Source organism: Agelaius tricolor, unplaced genomic scaffold (genome assembly GCF_023055355.1).
Source record: "Agelaius tricolor isolate 1412-34295 unplaced genomic scaffold, bAgeTri1.0.p SCAF_25, whole genome shotgun sequence".
NCBI classification, from domain to species: domain Eukaryota; kingdom Metazoa; phylum Chordata; class Aves; order Passeriformes; family Icteridae; genus Agelaius; species Agelaius tricolor.
Genome location: NW_027269285.1, coordinates 10,914,060 through 10,933,625, shown reverse-complemented (window position 1 = coordinate 10,933,625; position 19,566 = coordinate 10,914,060). Strand labels below are relative to the sequence as shown.

General features: G+C 51.4%; 1 protein-coding gene across 2 annotated transcripts in view; it reads right to left on the bottom strand.

The window, feature by feature from the left end:
* Window positions 1-3,430: 3,430 nt before the first annotated feature.
* The window catches only part of MTMR4 (myotubularin related protein 4), a 56,533-nt gene continuing 40,397 nt past the window's right edge, over window positions 3,431-19,566 (bottom strand). For both annotated transcript variants that reach the window (XM_071447597.1, XM_071447596.1), the window contains 12 exons: window positions 17,683-17,796; window positions 12,281-12,477; window positions 11,948-12,076; window positions 10,836-10,947; window positions 10,197-10,392; window positions 9,561-9,746; window positions 8,609-8,779; window positions 8,346-8,500; window positions 6,794-7,994; window positions 6,351-6,461; window positions 6,017-6,105; window positions 3,431-5,640 (listed from right to left, as the gene is read on the bottom strand). In XM_071447597.1, the coding sequence (XP_071303698.1) occupies window positions 5,463-5,640; window positions 6,017-6,105; window positions 6,351-6,461; window positions 6,794-7,994; window positions 8,346-8,500; window positions 8,609-8,779; window positions 9,561-9,746; window positions 10,197-10,392; window positions 10,836-10,947; window positions 11,948-12,076; window positions 12,281-12,477; window positions 17,683-17,796 (2,839 nt within the window). In that variant the 3' untranslated portion in view covers window positions 3,431-5,462. The remainder of the gene's footprint in view (window positions 5,641-6,016; window positions 6,106-6,350; window positions 6,462-6,793; window positions 7,995-8,345; window positions 8,501-8,608; window positions 8,780-9,560; window positions 9,747-10,196; window positions 10,393-10,835; window positions 10,948-11,947; window positions 12,077-12,280; window positions 12,478-17,682; window positions 17,797-19,566) is intronic.

The window sequence follows — 19,566 nt, the reverse complement described above, 5'->3', positions numbered from 1 at the left end:
CCTGCTCTTAAACAATAACCAAAATTAAGGATTGGGATACTCTGACCAGTCCTAAAAGTGGATGGTGCTGCAGGAAGCAGGACGAAGGTGTCACAGCAGCACACGGACCTGTAGGGTACAGACAGACTGTACCCGGTAACCTGCACATCCACCTTCATGAAGAACAACTCCTTCCCTTCCCCGGGTGACCCGAGCAGCCCTCACAGCCCCGCCATACCCTCACAGCCCCGCCATGGCCTCACAGCCCTGCTATCCCCTCATAACCCCGCCATCGCCTCACAGCCCCGCCATACCCTCACAGCCCCGCCGTCCCTCACAGCCCTGCCATGGCCTCACAGCCCTGCTATCCCCTCATAACCCCGCCATCGCCTCACAGCCCCGCCATACCCTCAGAGCCCCGCCGTCCCCTCAGGCCACATCGCCCACATCGCCCCCCCCCCCCCCCCGCGCTGGCCGAGGCCCGGGGGTGCTCAGCGCCCTGAGGGAGGGGCTGAGGTAATATGGCAGGAAATGGGAGCTGCCATGAGGAGCGGCTGAGAGAGCTGGGAAGGGGCTGAGCCTGGAGAAAAGGAGGCTCAGGAGGGACCTTGTGGTTCTGTACAACTCCTGACAGGAGGGGACAGCCGGGCAGGTCGGGCTCTGCTCCCAGGGAACAGGGACAGGAGGAGAGGACATGGCCTCAGGCTGGGCCAGGGGAGGCTCAGGGTGGATTTTGGGGAAATTCCTTCCTGGAATTTGTTGTCCGGCCCTGGCACAGCTGCCCAGGGCAGGGGTGCAGTCCTCACCCTTGGAGAGGTTTAACAGCCGTGTGGATGTGGTACTTGGGGACATAGGTCATTGGTGGCCTTGGCAGTGATGGAGAACAGTTGGAATCAGTGATCTCAGAGGGTTTTTTTCAGTCTTAATTATTCTGTGATTCTGAAGCTGCATGAGCAGCCTAAGCTTGGTGAGGCTGAAGCTGTGCACTGCTTTTGTCAACGTTTTTTTGTTTCAATTAAACATACTGGAGGATGCATGCAGCATCTTTCATCTACAGACAATTATTTTATCTAGGGACACACAGAGACACCAGAGGTCCCATAAACAAATGGCAGCACCCCAAGTTCACTTTCACAGAAGCCCAAGATTTTGGGAGTGAAATGTGTGAACTATCACTGAAAGCGGACACACACTTCAGAAAGTTTGGAAATCCTTCCTGCCTGTGTCCCTCACTTTGAACTGTCTCCTGCACAGGACTCCCAGAGTTCGTTCACAAGGCCACACATCACCTTCCTCTTCCTCTTCTTCCTCCACATCCCCAGCCATTTCAGTGTTATCCATTAACACACCTGAGCAACCCCAGCCCTTGCCAGCCTGACCTGGCTTCTCACTACACTGAAATGTGTGTTTATTTTGTTCAGAGGCTGCTGAGATAGTGTGGCACATCACACGCAGCCCCAGTTGTTAATTCACCAAGGATTCCTGGCAGTTGGTGCATGGATGGGGAAGGCTTTGATGTCCCTGTTTGTGCTGGGTTCAGACCCATTTCAGCAGATATTGATTACCTCAGGTTGAACGTGTTGGCAATGAGGGCTTTATGTTCCTGTAGTGATAACACTTCCCTCCATGCTTAATAAGCAGGAGAGTTCAGTGCCCTTCGCTGGGGTGGCCAGGCTGACGTGACACTAGCCACAAGTGTCCTAGCAGCTTGTTACTTAATAAATACTGTTTATAAATAATGATTTATCTTTTAACTGTGCATGGGGGAATTCTGCTGTGGTATTTTCCCTGCTGGGGATAAGAAGCCAACAGGTCCCAGCAGTCAGCCTTTCGCTGACTCTCCAGATGACATTGGGACTGCTAAAGATGGAAGTTAATAATAAATGGCCTTTTCCTGCAAAAACGCTGGTCATGACTAATACTGAGCAGTGTTGCTGTGGCAGAGCACCCACCACAGCTGGGACCAGCGCCTCCAACAAGTGTCCTGCCACAGGCAATCTCAATGTGACCAGCCTGTCACACCTGTGGTGGCTGTGGTGGGCAGCAGGTCAAATGCTGGCCAGCCATGGTTAATGTGCCTGTTTGACCACACATCAGATTGGACTGGGCTGGAGCCCTGCTGAGGGTCAGCAGTCAGGGATTCTCTCTGAGGGTCAGCAGCTGCCTGAGGGAATTCCTCAAAGCCGAGCCCTTGCCTCCCTGGGGCAGTGACTGCACATTCCATAGAGAGGCTACCCCTCTAAACTCTCCATAATTCTCATGTCAGTTGGGTAGTACCAATTCCGTTTTACATCACAAATCTGTATTCAAGGGTTTGCAGGGCTATAATTTCACCGATTTATCTGGTTTCTAGAAATAATCTCATTTAAACACCTTCTTTCTCTCAGTTTTACAATCTCCAGCAAAAGCAGCTTCCTGAGCTGACCTCATGTGACTATGAGGAACAATGGTTCACATTTCAATGTGACAAACTGTCCTGTTCCCCACATTTCTGATACAAGGCCTTTAGGTATCACCTGTCTGACAGGAACACCTGAGCCGAATTGAGGGAGTAGTTTACCAGGGATCTGAATTTCAGTATCCCTGGATCTTTGAATTGAGGACAGACTTTCCAGGAGATTCTCTCTGGCTCCATCACAAAGTATAACTGACCTGCAGCACCATCCAGCTGACAAAGCACAACTCTCCCACCCACTATCCTGCACAGATGAACCACCCACACACCCACCTGGAACAGGTGGTAGAAAAACATCAGTAAGGAGTGAGGGGATCATAGAATCAAAGAATGGTTTGGTTGGAAGGACCTTGAAGCCCATCCAGTGCCACCTCTGCCATGGCAGGGACACTTTCCACTGTCCCAGGCTGCTCCAAGCCCCAATGTCCAGGCTGGCCTTGGGCACTGCCAGGGATCCAGGGGCAGCCACGGCTGCTCTGGGCACCCTGTGCCAGAGCCTGCCCACCCTCCCAGGGAACAATTCCTAATTCCCAATATCCCCTCTATCCCTGCCCTTTGGTAGTGGGAAGCCATTCCCCGTGTTCTGGCCCTCCATCTCTTGTCCAAAGTCCCTCTCTTGGAGCTCCTTTAGACACTGGGAGGGGCTCTATGGTCTCCCTGGAGTCTTCTCTTCTCCAGGTGAACAATCCCAACTCTCTCAACCTTTCCTCATAGCAGGGAATCCTGCCTAACAATGCTTCCTTAGAAAGAAAACAACTCCTTGAGTCCTTATAGGAGAGGCTGGAAGGCCCTGGTTATCCTGGGAAGGACATCCTGCAGGTTTGTTTGGAAGAGGGCAGAGGTGTTCTGTGCCCTACCTGTGATTCTGATTGTGAGAAGGGATATTAAATCCCTAACACACCTTAATCAAGGGAAAAGGTGGTGAGTAACAGCAGCTTGAAACCCCCTGGGCAAGCAGAACTCCCCACAGAGGAAAGAAGGGGCCAAACCCAGCAGCACTAATATAGAGATTTTATTTCGACTGTATCGAGTTGTACAGCACATTTTGTTTGTCACAATGCCATCAAACTGACTGGAGTTTTTGGCCAGCACATTGTGACGCTGAGACTCACAAGAGCTAAAAGCAGTTTGGACTAATGGCCTGAATGGGAGGGCCAGCAGTACCTGGTTTCTGGCTTCCTCATCACTTGCAGTCATTCCAACATGTGCAAAACAGGAGCAAATCCATGTTCCTTCTGCCAGGCCAATGATCACGCTTCCATGTCCAGCAACGACTGCAAGGTACAAGGCAGGGGAGAATCTGAAGCAAGGTGCCTTCTCTTCCCAGAGCCACGATGTTTGTTCCCAGTATGGAAAAGAAGCAGAGTCTAAGTACAGGGTCTTCAGAAGATGAGCTTCACTTACACAAAACCAGAGGCTGACAAGTCAAAGTGCAGGAAAGGGTCCTTATTTAATTCCTTCTGATGGAGATGATAAACCATTACTGAAAGATCTGGGAGATCACAACAGAGTCAAGTCCTTTGCCTTGTTAGCAGACCAAGGTCCTCCCTGCCACAAACCAAGTCTCAGCTCCTGAAGTGCAGAATATATTGGAAAGAAAACCTACATTTCTGCAAAGAAATGCTTCACTTTCAAACTCTTCTTCCTGACTAGTATCCACAGATGCCTTACAGAGGAGGCAGGATGGATGCTCCTCAAGGGATCCAGGGATTACAAGCCCACTGAAACCCACTTTATAAACCATTCTTCCTTTCTAAACCCAGTTCTTTGTCCTTAGGATGAGTTGGGATTCCTGCTCTCTAGTTTAAAGAAGAAGCAGAGAGGCATTTACAAGTTGGCAACTCTGAACTTTGACCACTGTACAAGGAGACAAAAAAGAAGTCAAATTCAAGAGGCATTTCAGGTAGCACTGGGGCAAGTCAGAGAGATTGTTTCCACCACTGAACAAATGCCACATGTCATGGTTATCACTGCAGCTGTACATCCTAAAGTGAAAAGCACAGACCGTAGTGTCTATGTCAGCCAGTGTCCTTCCCCACCCCCAATTTGGTATCGATGCTTCATTCTCCCTTCTTCGGGTTACATTAAGTGCACAGAAATATATAGCAGCATTTGGACTGAAACCCTCACATACACCAGACAGCACATTCCAGGAGGTAAAACAACACATTATGGCCTATACCCTCAAGGTATCAAGTTTTCAGGATAAAGAGCAGTAGGAAGTGGAGAGCTGAGGGCAGAAAAGGGGAGGAGGAGCAACACAGGAACATGAGTTCTGTTTCCATGCCAGGAGAGGATCGGGGTGCCATTCCTGTGTTAGCACCAGGCTGTGCACAACCGCAGACAAAGCAAAGGGGCAGAGCAGAAGTGAAAAGCCAATCTCTCATCTCCCCATGGTGTTGGGGGCAGGGACAAAGTCCAGTGCGACACTGATCCCAGCGGAGCCTGAAAATGGGCACGATCTGCTCAGCCCTTTTCAGCTGGAATGAATTTCTCTCCGGAGCCCGAGAGAAAATCAATTAGTGATGGCTAGTGAGTCTTGTTCACCAAGCTGATCGCAAATCACACTCATGGGAAGAAAATCTACAGATCTGCTCCAGGCTGAGGCCCTTCCAACGCCCATGGGACCATCAGGAGCTTGCCCTCTTCCTTCTCACACAGCAGCCTGCCTTTGGAGGGGGAGGTGGTTCTAAACATGCCTTTCTATTGCTCTGGGGGGACTTTGCACAGGCAAACAGCTGTGAAAACGTTGCTTTCCAGACCACAAAAGGAAGAGGTTGTGATCTTCTCTCAGCCCTAGGCCATCAGGGCTACAACACACGGGCCCACCAGCTCCAGGGTGGGGACACAGCAAACTTTGATCTGAGCTCCTCTGCTCCAGCCTGGCAGCGAGGCTGCTGCAGACAGTGCATTCCAGCTTGGTGTTCAAGTGTTGCACCAAAGGCCTTCACAGTTACCCTGGAGGCAGAGTCACCCTTCAAACCCATGAGAGAAAAGGCTGGGCTTAGACAGGTCCCTTGTCTGGCATTCAGCTGGAAGCTGTGGCAATGGGTTTCTTCATATGTTGGCTCATGAGCTCCCTGGCACGAGACACTTGGATATGGTCAAAACAGGAGTTACAAACGAGGACAGGGTCGTACAACTGCTGATCAGGGATGGGCAGCTTCAGATGGCAGCAGGTAGCACAGAACACATTCCCACAGTTCCTGTCAAGGAGCAAGAAAACCAGTGAGAAGAGAGCTGAGACCACCACAGCAGAACTTCAGCAAGTTCTGGTCCAGGTCAGGTCAAAGCACCAGCCTGACTGAGGATTGTAAATGTGTTTTTTATACTGTGGTCAGCAGTGCAAGCAAACTGCTAGTGCTGACAGGGACTCATTGCTGTCCCAGAAAGGGATCAAAGGCCTTGGAAAAATAGAAACAAGAACAATGTAGAATGGAACTGCAGGAAACTGATGAGGCCTAGCATGTAGTGGAAAGACCTAAAAGCTTCTCCTGGGAGCTGGAGGGAACAGACCTGGCAGAGGGGCATTTTGTGACACCAGGCTGAAAGGAGGATGGGCCAGAGCGCTGACATTTTTACCTGCAGTGGTGCCTCCGTTTGGCCAGCCAGAACTCACAGTCACAGTTGAAGCAGTGTGAGGCCATGTGGTCTGGGACCCACCGTGTGACCTAGGGCAGACACCAGTTAGCTTCCATCTGTAACACCCCCAGTGACAGCTCTGGGCAAACTGGGGGTGGCCTTGGGCCACACCTCACAGTGAGCCTACCCCACCTGAGCCATTAGCAGCAGAGGATGTGTCAAGGACATGCTCACTGCCTCACTTCCAGACCACTCTCTGCAGCTGTGCCCACCCAGGTCAGCTGCAAAAAATATTCCCTCCCACTGCATCACAGCTCCATCATGGGACACATACCTCAGTCTCCTTCTTATCCACAGGTTCCCAGCTTGCTTCTGACAAACAGTCCTCACTGTGGTCCGAACAGAAATCCTCCGTGTCACTGCCGTCTGATTCCTTAAGACACGTCTGCAAAACGAGACCAGGTCACCAAGCCCCTCTGCTGCTGGGCACACACTCCAGGGCATGCCCTGCTCCACACACTCTGTGCTGGTGAGGGGCACCCAGGTGGCTCTCGAGCCTCCAGACATGGGGCAAAGCATCCAGGAGTGTGTAGGAGTTTGGTCCTCGAGCAGCAGAGATACCTCTGGGTGGAGGAGGACATGGCCAGGACAGGGACACGACTGACAGAGGAACAATCTTTCCCACCCCCTCTCAAAGGTATGGAGAGCTGTGGGTTGGAGAGGAAGGTGTACAGAGGTACAGGGACCCGGCATGGGGTGTGAACGGCCTGTACTCACAAAGTCATCCTCGTAGTCCATGGGGGGCTCGGCTGGAGGGGCGCAGAAGTGGCGAATGTCCAGGCGCAGCTGCAGCTCCCGCACCTGCCGGCGCAGCTGCTCCACCTCCTGCTTGTAGCTGGCCTCGATCTGCCGCAGCCGGTGCTGGATCACATCCGTGGGGAAGGGCAGCCCATCGTCATCCGGGTAGACAGGAGGCACAGGAGAAGGACATTTTGGCGGCAGGTGCTTGGGACCAGAGGCTTGTTTCAGGTGACAGGGCAGCCACAAACGGCTGGGCTTCCCGAAATGTGCACTCACATGGCCAGCACAGGCCGAGGGCTTCCCACCTTCCCTGCCAGACCATGGGCCACTGAGGCACAGGCCTGGGGCCCGCAGGGGTTTGCTGCTCAGCCTCTTGCTGCAGCAGCCATAGGAGAGGAGGTGTCTGGGGGTGGGCTCCCCATTGGGGAGTGATGTCACCATGCCTTGAAAACTGTCCCAATTGCACCCCAGGAAGGAAAACTCGCTGCTTTGGCTCTGGGAAATGGGCTTACGCCATTGCTCCAGCGGGAGCCTCCCCGGCTGGCCAGGCTCCTCGAAGGGCATGCTCTGGCCAGCATCACCTCTGCCCTTGTCTGCATCTGGGCATGGGATACCCAGGGCAGGGCCTGGGACGTCCTGAGAAGGGGTGCCTGGTGCCAGGGACTCCTGGCTGGAAATGTCTGGGCAGGTGGTGATTCTTCTAGGACAGCCTCCTCTGTTGGACACAGTGCCAGCAGCCTTCAAAGGTTCCTGAGGACAGGTTTCCAACTGCCTTCCAGAACTGGTGGAAACCTTGTCACTGTTTTCCTGTCCAGAAGGATTAGGATCTGGACCTCTGCCATCCAGCTGCTCCATGAGTGTTCCATTTCCCTCTTCCACCTCCACAGGGACACTGCTGGCTGGCACAGCAGACTGGCTGCCCAGCTGCCTGCTCGGTCCTTCATGCTCAGCATGGCTGCTGCCTTGCACGGGAGGGTTCTCCTCCTCCCTGGGCTGTGCCTCTCCTGTGGTCACTGCAGCACCTTCACCCCCTTCAGTGTTGGCATGCCGGGCTTCCAGGCCCACCCGCACCTCCTGACAGTGGTTGTTCAGGTTGGGGTCACTGGATGTGCGGGTCAGAGGGCTGCTGGAGTCACAGGCTGAGAGCAGGTCATCCATAGATCTTGTCTTTGGTAATCTAGAACCCAAAAGCAAAGCAAATCTCACAATAAACCCCCCAAAACTTCCCTGGTTTCACTCAAAACTGAGATGAGGACAGGGAAATATTCCCCATTGCAGCTCCAGCAGTCAGTGGAGATGGGCAGTGCAGCTACAGGAGCTAAAATGCAAAACACCACAGTGTGGCCTCCTGCCTTTGGGGTGCAGTAGGGACCTCAACTCTTTCTCTAAGTGGCTGGGGCACTGCTACAGGGCTCTTGCTCCCACAAGGAAGATGAGAACAACAACAGAGAAACTACAAGAAACTACAAGAAGGGCAGGAAGATCTGTGGGTATGCAACATCTTGAGCCTGAAGCTTTAAGCTCTTACCTGTCCAAACACCTGCCACTGAAGTCCTGGCTCTGAGATCCGGGGGGCATGTAGATGTCCATGTCCTCCTGTCCCAGAGGATGTGGTGAGGAGGCCGGGAGGTACACGGCTGTCCAGAGGTGCAGAGCGCGCACGTGGCACACGGGATGCAGCACCTGCGACACCGCCCGCGTCAGAGGCCGATGCCTCGGAAACCCCTTCAGCCCCTCCCCAGTGCCTGCCAGGGGAAAAACCTGGAAAGCGGGGTCAGGAGCTCTACTGACCTGCTCGGATCCGGGCATGTAGAGCAGGTTGTGGAAGTTCTTGTTGCCAGCCCGCAGCAGGGACCACACGGAGCACGTGCGCTTGTAGATGTTGTGCATCTCACGCTCGCAGGGGCTGTTTCCCAGGAAGGTCCCATAGAGGCAGGAATACGTGTGCTGCACCAGCTTCACCTGTGGCAGGGAGGGGGAGCCACACTCAGAGCCACGGGCAAAAGGGGGCTCCTGCCTACAGGAGACATATCTTCCCCTCCTCTGGGATGACTCATGCACTGCCTTCCCTGGGCAACCTCACTGCTATCCTTGCTTCCACACTGGGCAGGACAGGGATCACTTCAATTGAAGGGGCAGTAATACTCAGCTGATACCAAACCCACCCCTCTAGAACCAAATGACTCTCTAGAACCTTGTTCCACATTTTTTGGTAAGACAGAGATTAATTCTTTTCCCCTATTTTTTAAAAAATATTTCAGACCCATATGGCTCTGAGGTATGCAAATCAAACCACTGCTGCTGCTGGCATCTGAATTCCCTGGGGGAAAGTGACTGGAGAAGGGATTCAGGAAAACCAGAGTACACAAACCCTCCACCACCCCTTCACGAGAGAAAAGATTTAAACTAAAAGAAAACAAATTTAGATGAGATGTTACAGAGAAATTGTTCCCTGTGAGGGTGGTGAGACCCTGGACCAGGCTGCCCAGAGAAGCTGTGGCTGTCCCATCCCTGAAAGTGTCCAAGGCTGGACAGAGCAATCTGGATTAGTGGAAGGTGTCCCTGCCCATGGCAGGGGATGGATGGAACAAGATGGGCTTTAAGTTCCCTTCCAACCCAAACCATTCTGGGATTCTGTGATCACATCACGATGTCCCAGGTTCTGCAGACCTCTTTTCTTTCAACTCCAGAACTGTCAAACATCACGACCTTCCCTCTGTCTCTGCTCACATGTATTTCTTACCAGAAAAGCTTCATTAAATTCGAAGAGGCAGGGAAATTGCTTCAAAAGCTGATGAACAGCATCCAGCCACTGGAGAAAAACTGGGCACTGCTCGTTCTGATCCTCCACCTTTTCCTGGTGTCCACAGCGATCCCCAAACTTGTGACCAAAGTCCAGCCAGTCCGATTCAACAAGCACCTGGAAGCCCTGTGATTAAAGGAAAGAATAACTGCAGAGACTTTGCCGAGGACATGTGGCAGGACAAAGCAAGCCCCATCCACGAGTAAAGGCTGGGAAGGAGGCTACTGCGGTGCCTGGCTTGGGAGCAAAGCTCACCAGGGTTGAAGGTTTCCACACACAAACTAACAGTTGTTATGTCTATGCAGTAACCAGCTCAGAGAATTCAGAGTAGGGAAGCAGCTGAACTTTGAGCACAAGAAGGTATTTCCCACAGCACTTCCTCAGTCTGGGCAGAGAAATGAGGAACAGTTCACCCAAAACAGGCAGGAAGAGAACAGGGAAAACTCAACACCCACCACAGCAGCTCAAAAACACCACTAAGCTTATTCCCAAATGCAGTGCTGCTCCTTTCCACGGGGATTCCAAGATAAAAGCTGCCTTTGAACAGACATGAACTGCACCAGAGCACAATCCTACCTCCATGGTCCTGTAGTAAGGGTCCAGGAGAATCTTTGCCAGTGCCACAATCTGCGGAGTCCTGTCCCAGCCGTCGGAGCAGTGAACCAGCACCGGACGCCCTTCTCTGTCCACGGCACTGGAGACCAGCACTGCTGCCTTCAGCATGACAGACAGATGCTGCAGCCACTTGGTGCTCTCCAGGGCTGAAAGCCAGCTGCAAAGGGGAAAAAAGGCAAGAATGGTTGCTTAGCTCTCTATTGTAGAAAAAAAATACATTTTACCTTCAGTTTTCCTGGAGTCCTCAGCAAAAACCAGTCTTTTCTAAAACATGTCCCAGAGGAGCCAGAGAGCCTCGAAAGAAGGGCAAAGAATCCAACCCCAAATTTAATTTTTCTCAAATACACCCACAATTTAGAAACCCCCAGAGGATACACACAACCAGGTGATGCTGAGACAGTGCCACAATCCCTTCTGGATTAATGGATCGAAATTAGCAGCATTCAAGCACTGTGAACACTTTCCCATCCCTCCATTTTCTTAGTTAGAAACCGGGGATAAAAAAAGGAAAACAGAGTGGAAACCCGCCCCCCCCCCCCCCCCCCCCCCCAGGTCACTGACAGATATGGCATCAAACTCAGCTAGAGAAGAGTTACTCACTTGCTGGGGTCTGGCACTTGACTGCAGACAGCACGCAGATACTGGAAGCTGTTCCGGATGGAGTGGATGTTGGCCATGCCCATGAACACGACTTCACAGTTGGGATAATACTCTGACACAAGAGACAGGAACATTTAGAGAGAGCTAAGGAGCTACAGAACATTCTGAGCTGGAAGGGACCCACAAGGGTCATCAAATCCAACTCTGCTGCTACTGCAGCAACTGCCTCCACACCCCAGTGCAGCCACCCCTCTCACACTACCCCTGGCGCTCATGGAGTCACTAAGGTTGGGAAAAACCTCCAAGGTCATTGAGTCAAACCATTTCCCAGCACTGCCAAGGCCACCATGTCCCCAAGTGCCATATCCATGGACCTGTTAAACCCCTCCACAGAGGGGGACTCTTAACACTGCCCTGGGCAGCTGTGACAGGGCCTGACAACACTTCACTGAATAAATTTTCCCCATATCCAACCTAAACCTCCCCTGGCACAGTTTGATGCCACTTCTGCTCATCCTGTGCCTTGTTCCGTGGGAGCAGAGCCTAACTCTCACCTGGCTGTCCCCTCCTGTCAGGGAGTTGTGCAGAGCCACAGGGTCCTCCCTGAACCTCCTTTTCTCCAAGCTGAGCCCCTTCCCCAGCTCCCTCAGCTGCTCCTGGTGCTCTAGACCCTTCCCTAGCTCCATTTCCTCTTCGTGGTCTTTCTTGTGGCCAGATAAGGGGGACTGTCACTGCCCTGTGACCACTTTATTGCTGGTACAGCTCAGGTGCCACTGACCTGCTGCTCACCTGGGCACACCTAGGCCCATGTTCAGCTGCTGCCAACCAGCATCCCCAGGTCCTTTTCTACTGGGCAGCTTTCCAGCCACTCTGCCCCAGCCTGGAACATTCCAGTGGGGCTGTTTTGAACCAAATGCAGGACCTAGCACTTGGCCTTATTGAACCTCATCCAACTGGCCTTGGCGTGTTGATCTAGCCCCTCCAGATGCCTGTGTGGGAACATGCTCCCAGAGACCAAGCACCAAAATGCTGTCCCGGTCCCCAGCAGTGCCCTAAGAGCCACTGCCACGATCAAGAGGAAGATGCTCTGGGATGTTCTTGGCCCTTGGTACCTTCGCATTCGCAGCCGCCTCCCTTGGCCCTGTTGGCCACGGCTGCCGTGTAGGACCTGGCATCGAGGATCAGCAGCTTCTGAGGGGTTCCTGCATTCTCCACACCTGAACACGCAGTCAAGGATGAGTCTGCAGGGACACACAAGGACTGAGCTCCTGGCACCTCCCTCCCTCCCCCCAGTGCCACCATGAGCCCAGAGAGCCACCCACACACCACAGTTAATGTGGCACAGGTTCTCCCCCTGGACACTGGGGTAAAGCCCTGCCTTGGGACAGCCCTGGCAGCCCCTGTGCCATGTCCCCATTCAGGAGGGCTGGCAGGAGCCATCTCACCGAAGTCAGTGTCGCAGGGCTCGTTGCCGTCGCTGCTCCCGGCCTGTGGCGCGGCACCCGACGCCCTCGCCCCGGGGTTCAAGGCACAGGCTTTGGCAATGGATGTCACCAGGTACTCGTCGTCGGCGTTCCGCCAGCCCCACCAGCTGATCTCGGGCTGGCTGCAGCGCGCGATCACCGCCCCGTTGCGCACGTGTCTGCAGGAACACACACACAGAGCCTCGCTGAGCCCCCGGGAGCGCGGGGCCGGCCCGGGACAGCTCCCTGTGCACAGCCACACCTGAGCTACTCCTGGCTGCAGCTGCTCTATCTACAGCACTGACTCTCACTGAGAAGTGAAAGAGAGCAAGGAATCTCAATAACCATTTTTCATCACTTCAGCACTGACAGAGAGGCTAAACCAGCCTCATACTTTTATTTACAATAATATAAAATCATCTAGGTTGGAAAAGACCTTCAAGATCCCAAGTCCCATCTCTGACTTCTATTTATATATATTAATATATCCTGTAACCCATAAATATATAAAAGAGATATTTTTGTATATAGATATGACTGTATTTATAAATTAAACCAGAGAGAAGAACTTAAAATCATTATGGTTGTATTTTGGGAAAGTAATAGTTATTTCATAGAATCATGGAATAATTTGGGTTGGAAGGGAGGTTGAAGATCAACTTGTTTGACCCCCCTGCCATGGGCAGGGACACCTTCCACTTTATTTTAAGGCTATTCTGTTCTCTCCTTCTCCTTCTTTTTTTCCTTCCTCCAATTCCAGACCCATTGTTAAACCATTTCACTTATCACCTGTAAGTTGGGAAGATGAGCTCACTTGGCATCAGACCAGGGAGTTTCTGGGTGGAGGCCTGAGCTGTTGTTTATCAACAACCCCTAAATGTGAACCCTACCCTGGCTGTGCTTACTGGCGAGGAGGCCTGAAGTAGGAATCAGTGCATTTCACACATGAACACACTGGTCAAGTCATTCCCAACTGGCCTGGGAAGGGAAGGGACTGTGATGTGACAAAGCTGCTGATAGAGAATGACCCAGAGAGTGTGAAATTTAGCATTAATAAGTGAAGAGTATTTACAGATGATCAAAGCATAACCCCAGCTGTGACATGGAGCAGTTTGGTGCAGATCCCAAAGGCTTTGAAGTCACTGGGAAGCTCTCAAAAGCCTCAACTCAGTGCTCAAGAGAAGCATGAAGGTTAAGGACGTGCTAACAGTAACTGGGAAAGGAGTATGAAAAAAAAATATTATGGCTTCACATCTTAACCATCCTAAAATGACACAAACTTGTCTCAAAAAGGATCATGTAGTCAAACCAAGCTCCAGAGATGGGTGGCACAGACACAAGCAAGCACTGGAATGGTCATGCCATATTTCAGAAACACAAGTATTTCTTGGACAACAAACTAAACCAAGAGTGGACTCACAGCCACAGTGCAATGTGGAACTACCAACTGGTTCCAACACTTGGTGGCAGGTTCACCAAGTGACCATGAGACAGTCACCCATTCTCCCAAATGGGTGTAGGAAATCTAAGATTTCCTACAGATGCTCCAAAGATGCACCAGGAAAGAGCACCTGCATCCCTATCTCGTTTGTTACATTTCCCTGAGGTGCTGCTCCTGCTGCCTGGTCCTTCCTGGAGATGGGAAAATGAACTCAACAGCCCTGAACCAGACCCACATACCAACCATGCTCAGCCATCCCACCACCCGTCCTGCAGCATTTATCTGGAGACCACAGAGTCAAGGAACGGTTTGTGATGGAAGGAACCTTAAAGCCCATCCCATTCCACCCCCTTCATGGGCAGAGACGTCTTCCACTGTCCCAGGTTTCTCCAAACCCCATTCAACCTGGCCTTGGACACTTCCAGGGATCCAGGGGCAGCCACAGCTGCTCTGGGCACCCTGTGCCAGGACCTCACCACCCTCACAGGGAACAATTCCTTCCCAATATCTCATGTCACCCTGCTCTCTGTCAGTTTATGTAGCTTTCTTAATGACATCTCACAGATAATAACAATGAAGACTTTAAACTGAAGCCTCCCAAAGAAATAATGTTCATGTTTGGCCAAGTCAAAACACCGTGGAGACCCTTTACTTTAAGTGCTGCTCTGTTTTGCAAGGTGACTTGCACAGCAGTCGCTCCCAGGAGATCTATTCCTGCCTTCAGGATCACTCAAGGATGGATAACAGAGAGCAGCAAAGGCTTTGTTTATAGTAGTAAATGAAACAGAGCCAAGGTGTGGACTTAAGCACCAGCCTGTGATCATCCAAGCCTGTTTGTGAGACACCCACAGTTCCTGGCCTGTGCCAAGCAACACTTTCCCAGACAGCGCTTGAGCACGTTTTTGGGAAGGGCAGGTGCTGTGCCAGGGACTGCTCCCAGCAGGCAGCTTGGGGAGCAGGACAGGGTGTGGGGCACTGCAGCTGTTCCGGGCAAAGCTGCCGATGTCGCCACGGTCGCGCTGAACTCACAAAACTCTTGGTAACACAAACCTCTGAGCACTGAACAACGGCTGGGGACCTTCAAGGGACACGGTGACCTGCCAGTAAACAAGGAAATGTGGCAGCACCAATGCGTGTGAAGCCACCAGCAAGCAGAAAGTACAGCAGGTGCCAGGAGAGGAACCAAAACCACAGCTGAGCTTGCAAGGAGATTCCCAGGGCAGGGGAGCACCAGAACCTGACTGTGCCTTCCCTGCACATCTCCCCAGCACGAGCACAGGAACCATTTAAGGCCTTTTCTTACCTGGGAGTTTTGGGGAGGTTTTTCTCAAAGGAAAAAGTTTCTTTCTTGAAACTGGAATGTCAGAAAGTGCCAGAGTGTTTTAACTAATATGGAGCAAATGATTCTTTAGGGATCCTCAGTTTAGTTTTGTCTAAACGACTCAAGACCCTTTCATGGTCCAAAGCTGCAATATGAAGTGCCTCTGTAGTTTTTCAGTTGAGTTTTTCCTCACAGAATTATTCTGAGCACAAGGCTAGAGCACATCTGATACTGTCAGCACGTGCCATTTAACCTCCAACAATCCTCCACAATGGATTAATATCTAGTTTAGTGGAAGGCAGCAGCAGGGGGGCTGGAAGTAGACAATTCTCAAGGTCCTTTCCAACCCAAATCATTCCATGATTCTATGATCTCCCAGGAATCTCTGTTATTTCCCGGACAAGTCAAGGAGCTCGGCTTAAAGCACAAGAAAGAGCCTGGAGAGGGTTTACTGAGCTGAGCCTAAAGGTTCCCAACTGAGATGTTTGTGTGTATAAATGCTCCATTTCCCACATCACTGGGATAAACTCCCGTTTCACTGTTGCAGGATGTGAGAGCCCGAGAGCGAGGCTCAGCCATGGGGTGGAGCAGTGCCCGCTGTCCCCTGGCAGGGGATGCTGAGCATTGGGAGGAGCATTCCTGCTGCCACAGGCCCGAGGTCTCCTCAAGGTGGCTGAGCAGACACAGCCAGAACTGCCACACCATGCCCGTCTGCCTCTCTACTTAGCTAAATAATTGATTGCATCCTTTGTCTTGTTTTAGAAGTGGATTGTGCCTGGAGGCTTCTGCATCTCTCCTGTGCGTCTCCACTGAGGACTGAGATGGAGACCTGAATTTCTGTTTTACTTAATAGCTAATTTATACTTTTTTCAAGAAATCTGATAATGGGATACCTTTGGTGTCATGTTTTACAGCTCTGACTGTGACCAGTGAGATCAGCCTTATCCAAAAGCTCTGAGGTCTATCAGAGTCCCTTGGGATGCAGGCACCCATCCATTCTCTCCTGAGCTCCGAGTGAGGAGGGGGAGCTGAGTGTCAGGCTTTTCATTTCCACACAGCGCAAGGCACCGCAGAAGCAGCCTTGACCCTCGAGGACCCTCCTGCTCCAAAGACTTCAATCTTGAGGGCAAAGACTAAAAAAAGTGCATGAAAATCAGAGATACATGGGCAAGCACTTGCCCCATCTTGTAACATCACTTGTCAGCGTCTTCTAATCTGATTCCAGGCTGCAAAGGGTTGTACTCAGCTCATAAATTACTGGGTACCATTACAGAGATGTAAAGCAAGGAACAAAATAATTGCTGGAGTAGGAAAAAGACATGGCTTTGCCCTTGGGTGGGTAGGCACAGTGGGACAAGCTCCAGCACCAGGCCATTTTTAGCAAAAGGAATCACAAATACAATTAAGTTCTTAGCTGAGTTGGCTACAAGGAGGGAAAGGCTCCATCCGATAAGTTATGCTCATTCCCACTCTGCTGTAGAGCTGAGTTCTAGAAGGAACACACAGTGTTTTGCCACATCCAACAGCAAGCCAAGAAGTGTGCTGATGCAGAGTTAAGGTACCTGTAAATTCACTGGCTTTGCTTCCTGACTTTCCTATTTTCCAATACAGCTCTGATCTTTTAAGGTTTTTTTATATTTGGATTTGGTGTCTGCTAACACACAGTCTAAGGCTACAAACCATAATGTACATTTTACAACAGCACAACTGCCTGGGTGCCCCTTTCCATCAGCCTCCCGTTGGTTTCAAACACATCAGTCTCCTGGGAGACACATTTAATGAGGAACCAGCCCCTACTTTGCAGAGCCCTGCTCCATTGACTGTGTGGCCTCCTGCATCCCCCTCTAGATTATTTCTGGAAGGCAGGTCAGGGAATAGTTCATAGAATTACAGATTATTCTAAACTCGAAGGGACTCCCAAGGATCATCCAGTCCAACCCCTGGCCCTGCACAGACACCCCAACAATCCCACCCTGGGCATCCCTGGCAGCTCCTGGAGCTCTGGCAGCCTCAGGGCTGTGCCCATTCCCTAGGGAGCCTGGGCAGTGCTCAGCACCCACCGGAGAAAGAAACTTTCCCTGAGATCCACCCTAAATGTCCCTGACACAGCCATTCCCTTGGGTCCTGTCCCTGGTCATCAAAGGGCAGAGATCAGAGCTGCCCCTCCACTGCCCCTTGTGAGAAGCTGCAGATTTGGGCATTCCCAGGTCTGTCCAGGCCTGCACACCCTACTGAGCACAGGGCACCCAGCAGGCTCCTTTTGGCTCAGATTTCTTTTCAAAGTAGCAGCCAGACAAGGACCAACGTGTGGAAAGATTTTGAAACTCTGAGAGAACTTTATTTTGACCTCATCTTGCAACATCTCCCGTAGGAGGAAAGTCACCCACACCTTCAAATCTGACTGAGAACAGCAAAGGACAGTTCTGGAACACTGCTTCTCTCTTCTGGAAAACACCCTGCTGCAGATGGTGCTAGGAGAAGGAGCCCTGGGAGCGTCTCCTTTGCAGGCAGGAGGCAAAGGATAAACAGCTCTCCTGCCATCCCTGTCCAAAGCCCCTGCAAGACTATGAGGACACGACAGCTGTGATGGGTTTGGGGGAGGGAATTTGGGTTTGCATTTACCTGTACACCACCACAGGGATCCTCTTCCATGACCTGAATGAAGCCACATTCTCCAGCTCCTTGTCAGTGATCCAGACAGGGACCAGCAGCTTCTGGGGATAACTGGAACAAAGTCTGGAGAAGAGAAAGCATGAAAGGCAAGATGAAGACTGAGCAATCAAAAATCTGCCCCAGAGCAGCTCACATTTCCCCAAACTCAACATGCAGGATTTTGTCTCTTCCTCCTCATATCTGTCTCAGGACAGTGAGACAAAATGTGCTGTCAGGAATGAGCTGAGAGAAGACAACCTCCTTTCACCCCAGGCCTCATCTCTGGCCTCCTACTAAGTATCCTAGTACTTCTCAGGATGCCTTTGGAACAACCACTGGATTTAAGAATTCATGAGGCTTTAGGGGAATAGTCAATAATTTACATGAAGTTTTTGTTTTCTTGCAGCAGGTACACACAGAGCTTCTGGTAAAGAATGGCCAACCACTTTCTGCCTGAGAGAACAGGATACATTGTTCAGTGAGAAAGACACAAATCTGCCCAGAAATTTAGCAGTGGGGACTTGGGGGTATGCAAATAAAGTGACAGGAGTGATATCTACATCATAACTTGTTTGATTGGGTGCCAGAAATCAAATTCTTGTAGCTATCTGAACATGTACCAGCACTGAGAGGAGAACTCCGAGAAGAGAGAGCACTGCCAGAGGGCAGGGTGACATGGGATATTGGGGAAAAATTGTTCACTGGGAGAGTGGAGAGACCCTGGCACAGGGTGCCCAGAGAAGCTGTGGCTGCCCCTGGATCCCTGGCAGTGCCCAAGGCCAGGCTGGACAGGGCTTGGAGCACCCTGGGATAGGGGAAGGTGTCCCTGCCATGGCAGGGGGTGGAATTGGATGGGCTTTAAGGTTCCTTACACCACAAACCATTCTGGAATTGTTGCACACACAAAATTCCAGGAGTGCAGGGGAGGCTTTCTGGCTCCTGCAGCTCCTCCCCTGCCCCTGCTGCTCCCAGCACAGGCCAAGGGCAGGCTCAGACACAGCAGTGCCTGGGAGCTGGACCAGCTGAGCCCCTGCAGCCAGGCAGGCACAGGAGGGTACACGGCAAGGAACATCAAAGAGCAGCTCTGGCTCGAGGTTATCCCACATCATTTAGCAGGAATGTTTCAGGGCAGATGGGGAGCAATGTAAGGAGGGTGAAAGGATCCAGCCAGTAAGCTCCGGAGGGTGGTCTGGTGTTCCTGAGCCCAGGATATTCCAGCTGATGGCAACAGGCACAATTCAGTATTAGTTTATAGTGCTAGTGAAGAACTGCCTGCCACGCTGGAAAATGGCACTCCAGTGTCTAGACAGCTCCTCTGAGAGCCCCAGGCAGAAAGCAATGGTGGCTAAGGGATAAAAACAACTGGGTGAGGATGAGGAATTCAGGAAGCAAAATTAAAGCTGTCAGTTAAGAAGGTGAAGTCCAGGTTATTTGTGGTAGGATGTCTGGGCTTGGACATCTCTGAAATGCCTAAGATTCCATAAGTAAAGGTGGTCACGAAATTAGAGAAGCAGTGAAGCATGACTGAAGATGCAGGAATGTGGGAGAGGGTTAGCACCTGTTCAGGTCTGGAGGAACTTCTGGAATAGCTGAGTCTATACATGAACAGGCTCTGCTGAAGTGCAAACAGTTCCCTGGCACCTCAGATGAAACATGGGTGATGTCTTAAAAGTACAGATTGGGGAGAGGTAGTCCAGAAGAGGCTCAGGAGTGTATCTTCCAAGAGTTAAATCACTAAAACTCTGTAGCCTTAGGGAAACAGTAAGATAGAAATCAATAAAATTCAGGTAGGAAACAGGACATCTTTAAGAAGTGAAGCCAAATTCAAGCAGGGTGCATAGAAACAGGGAATAA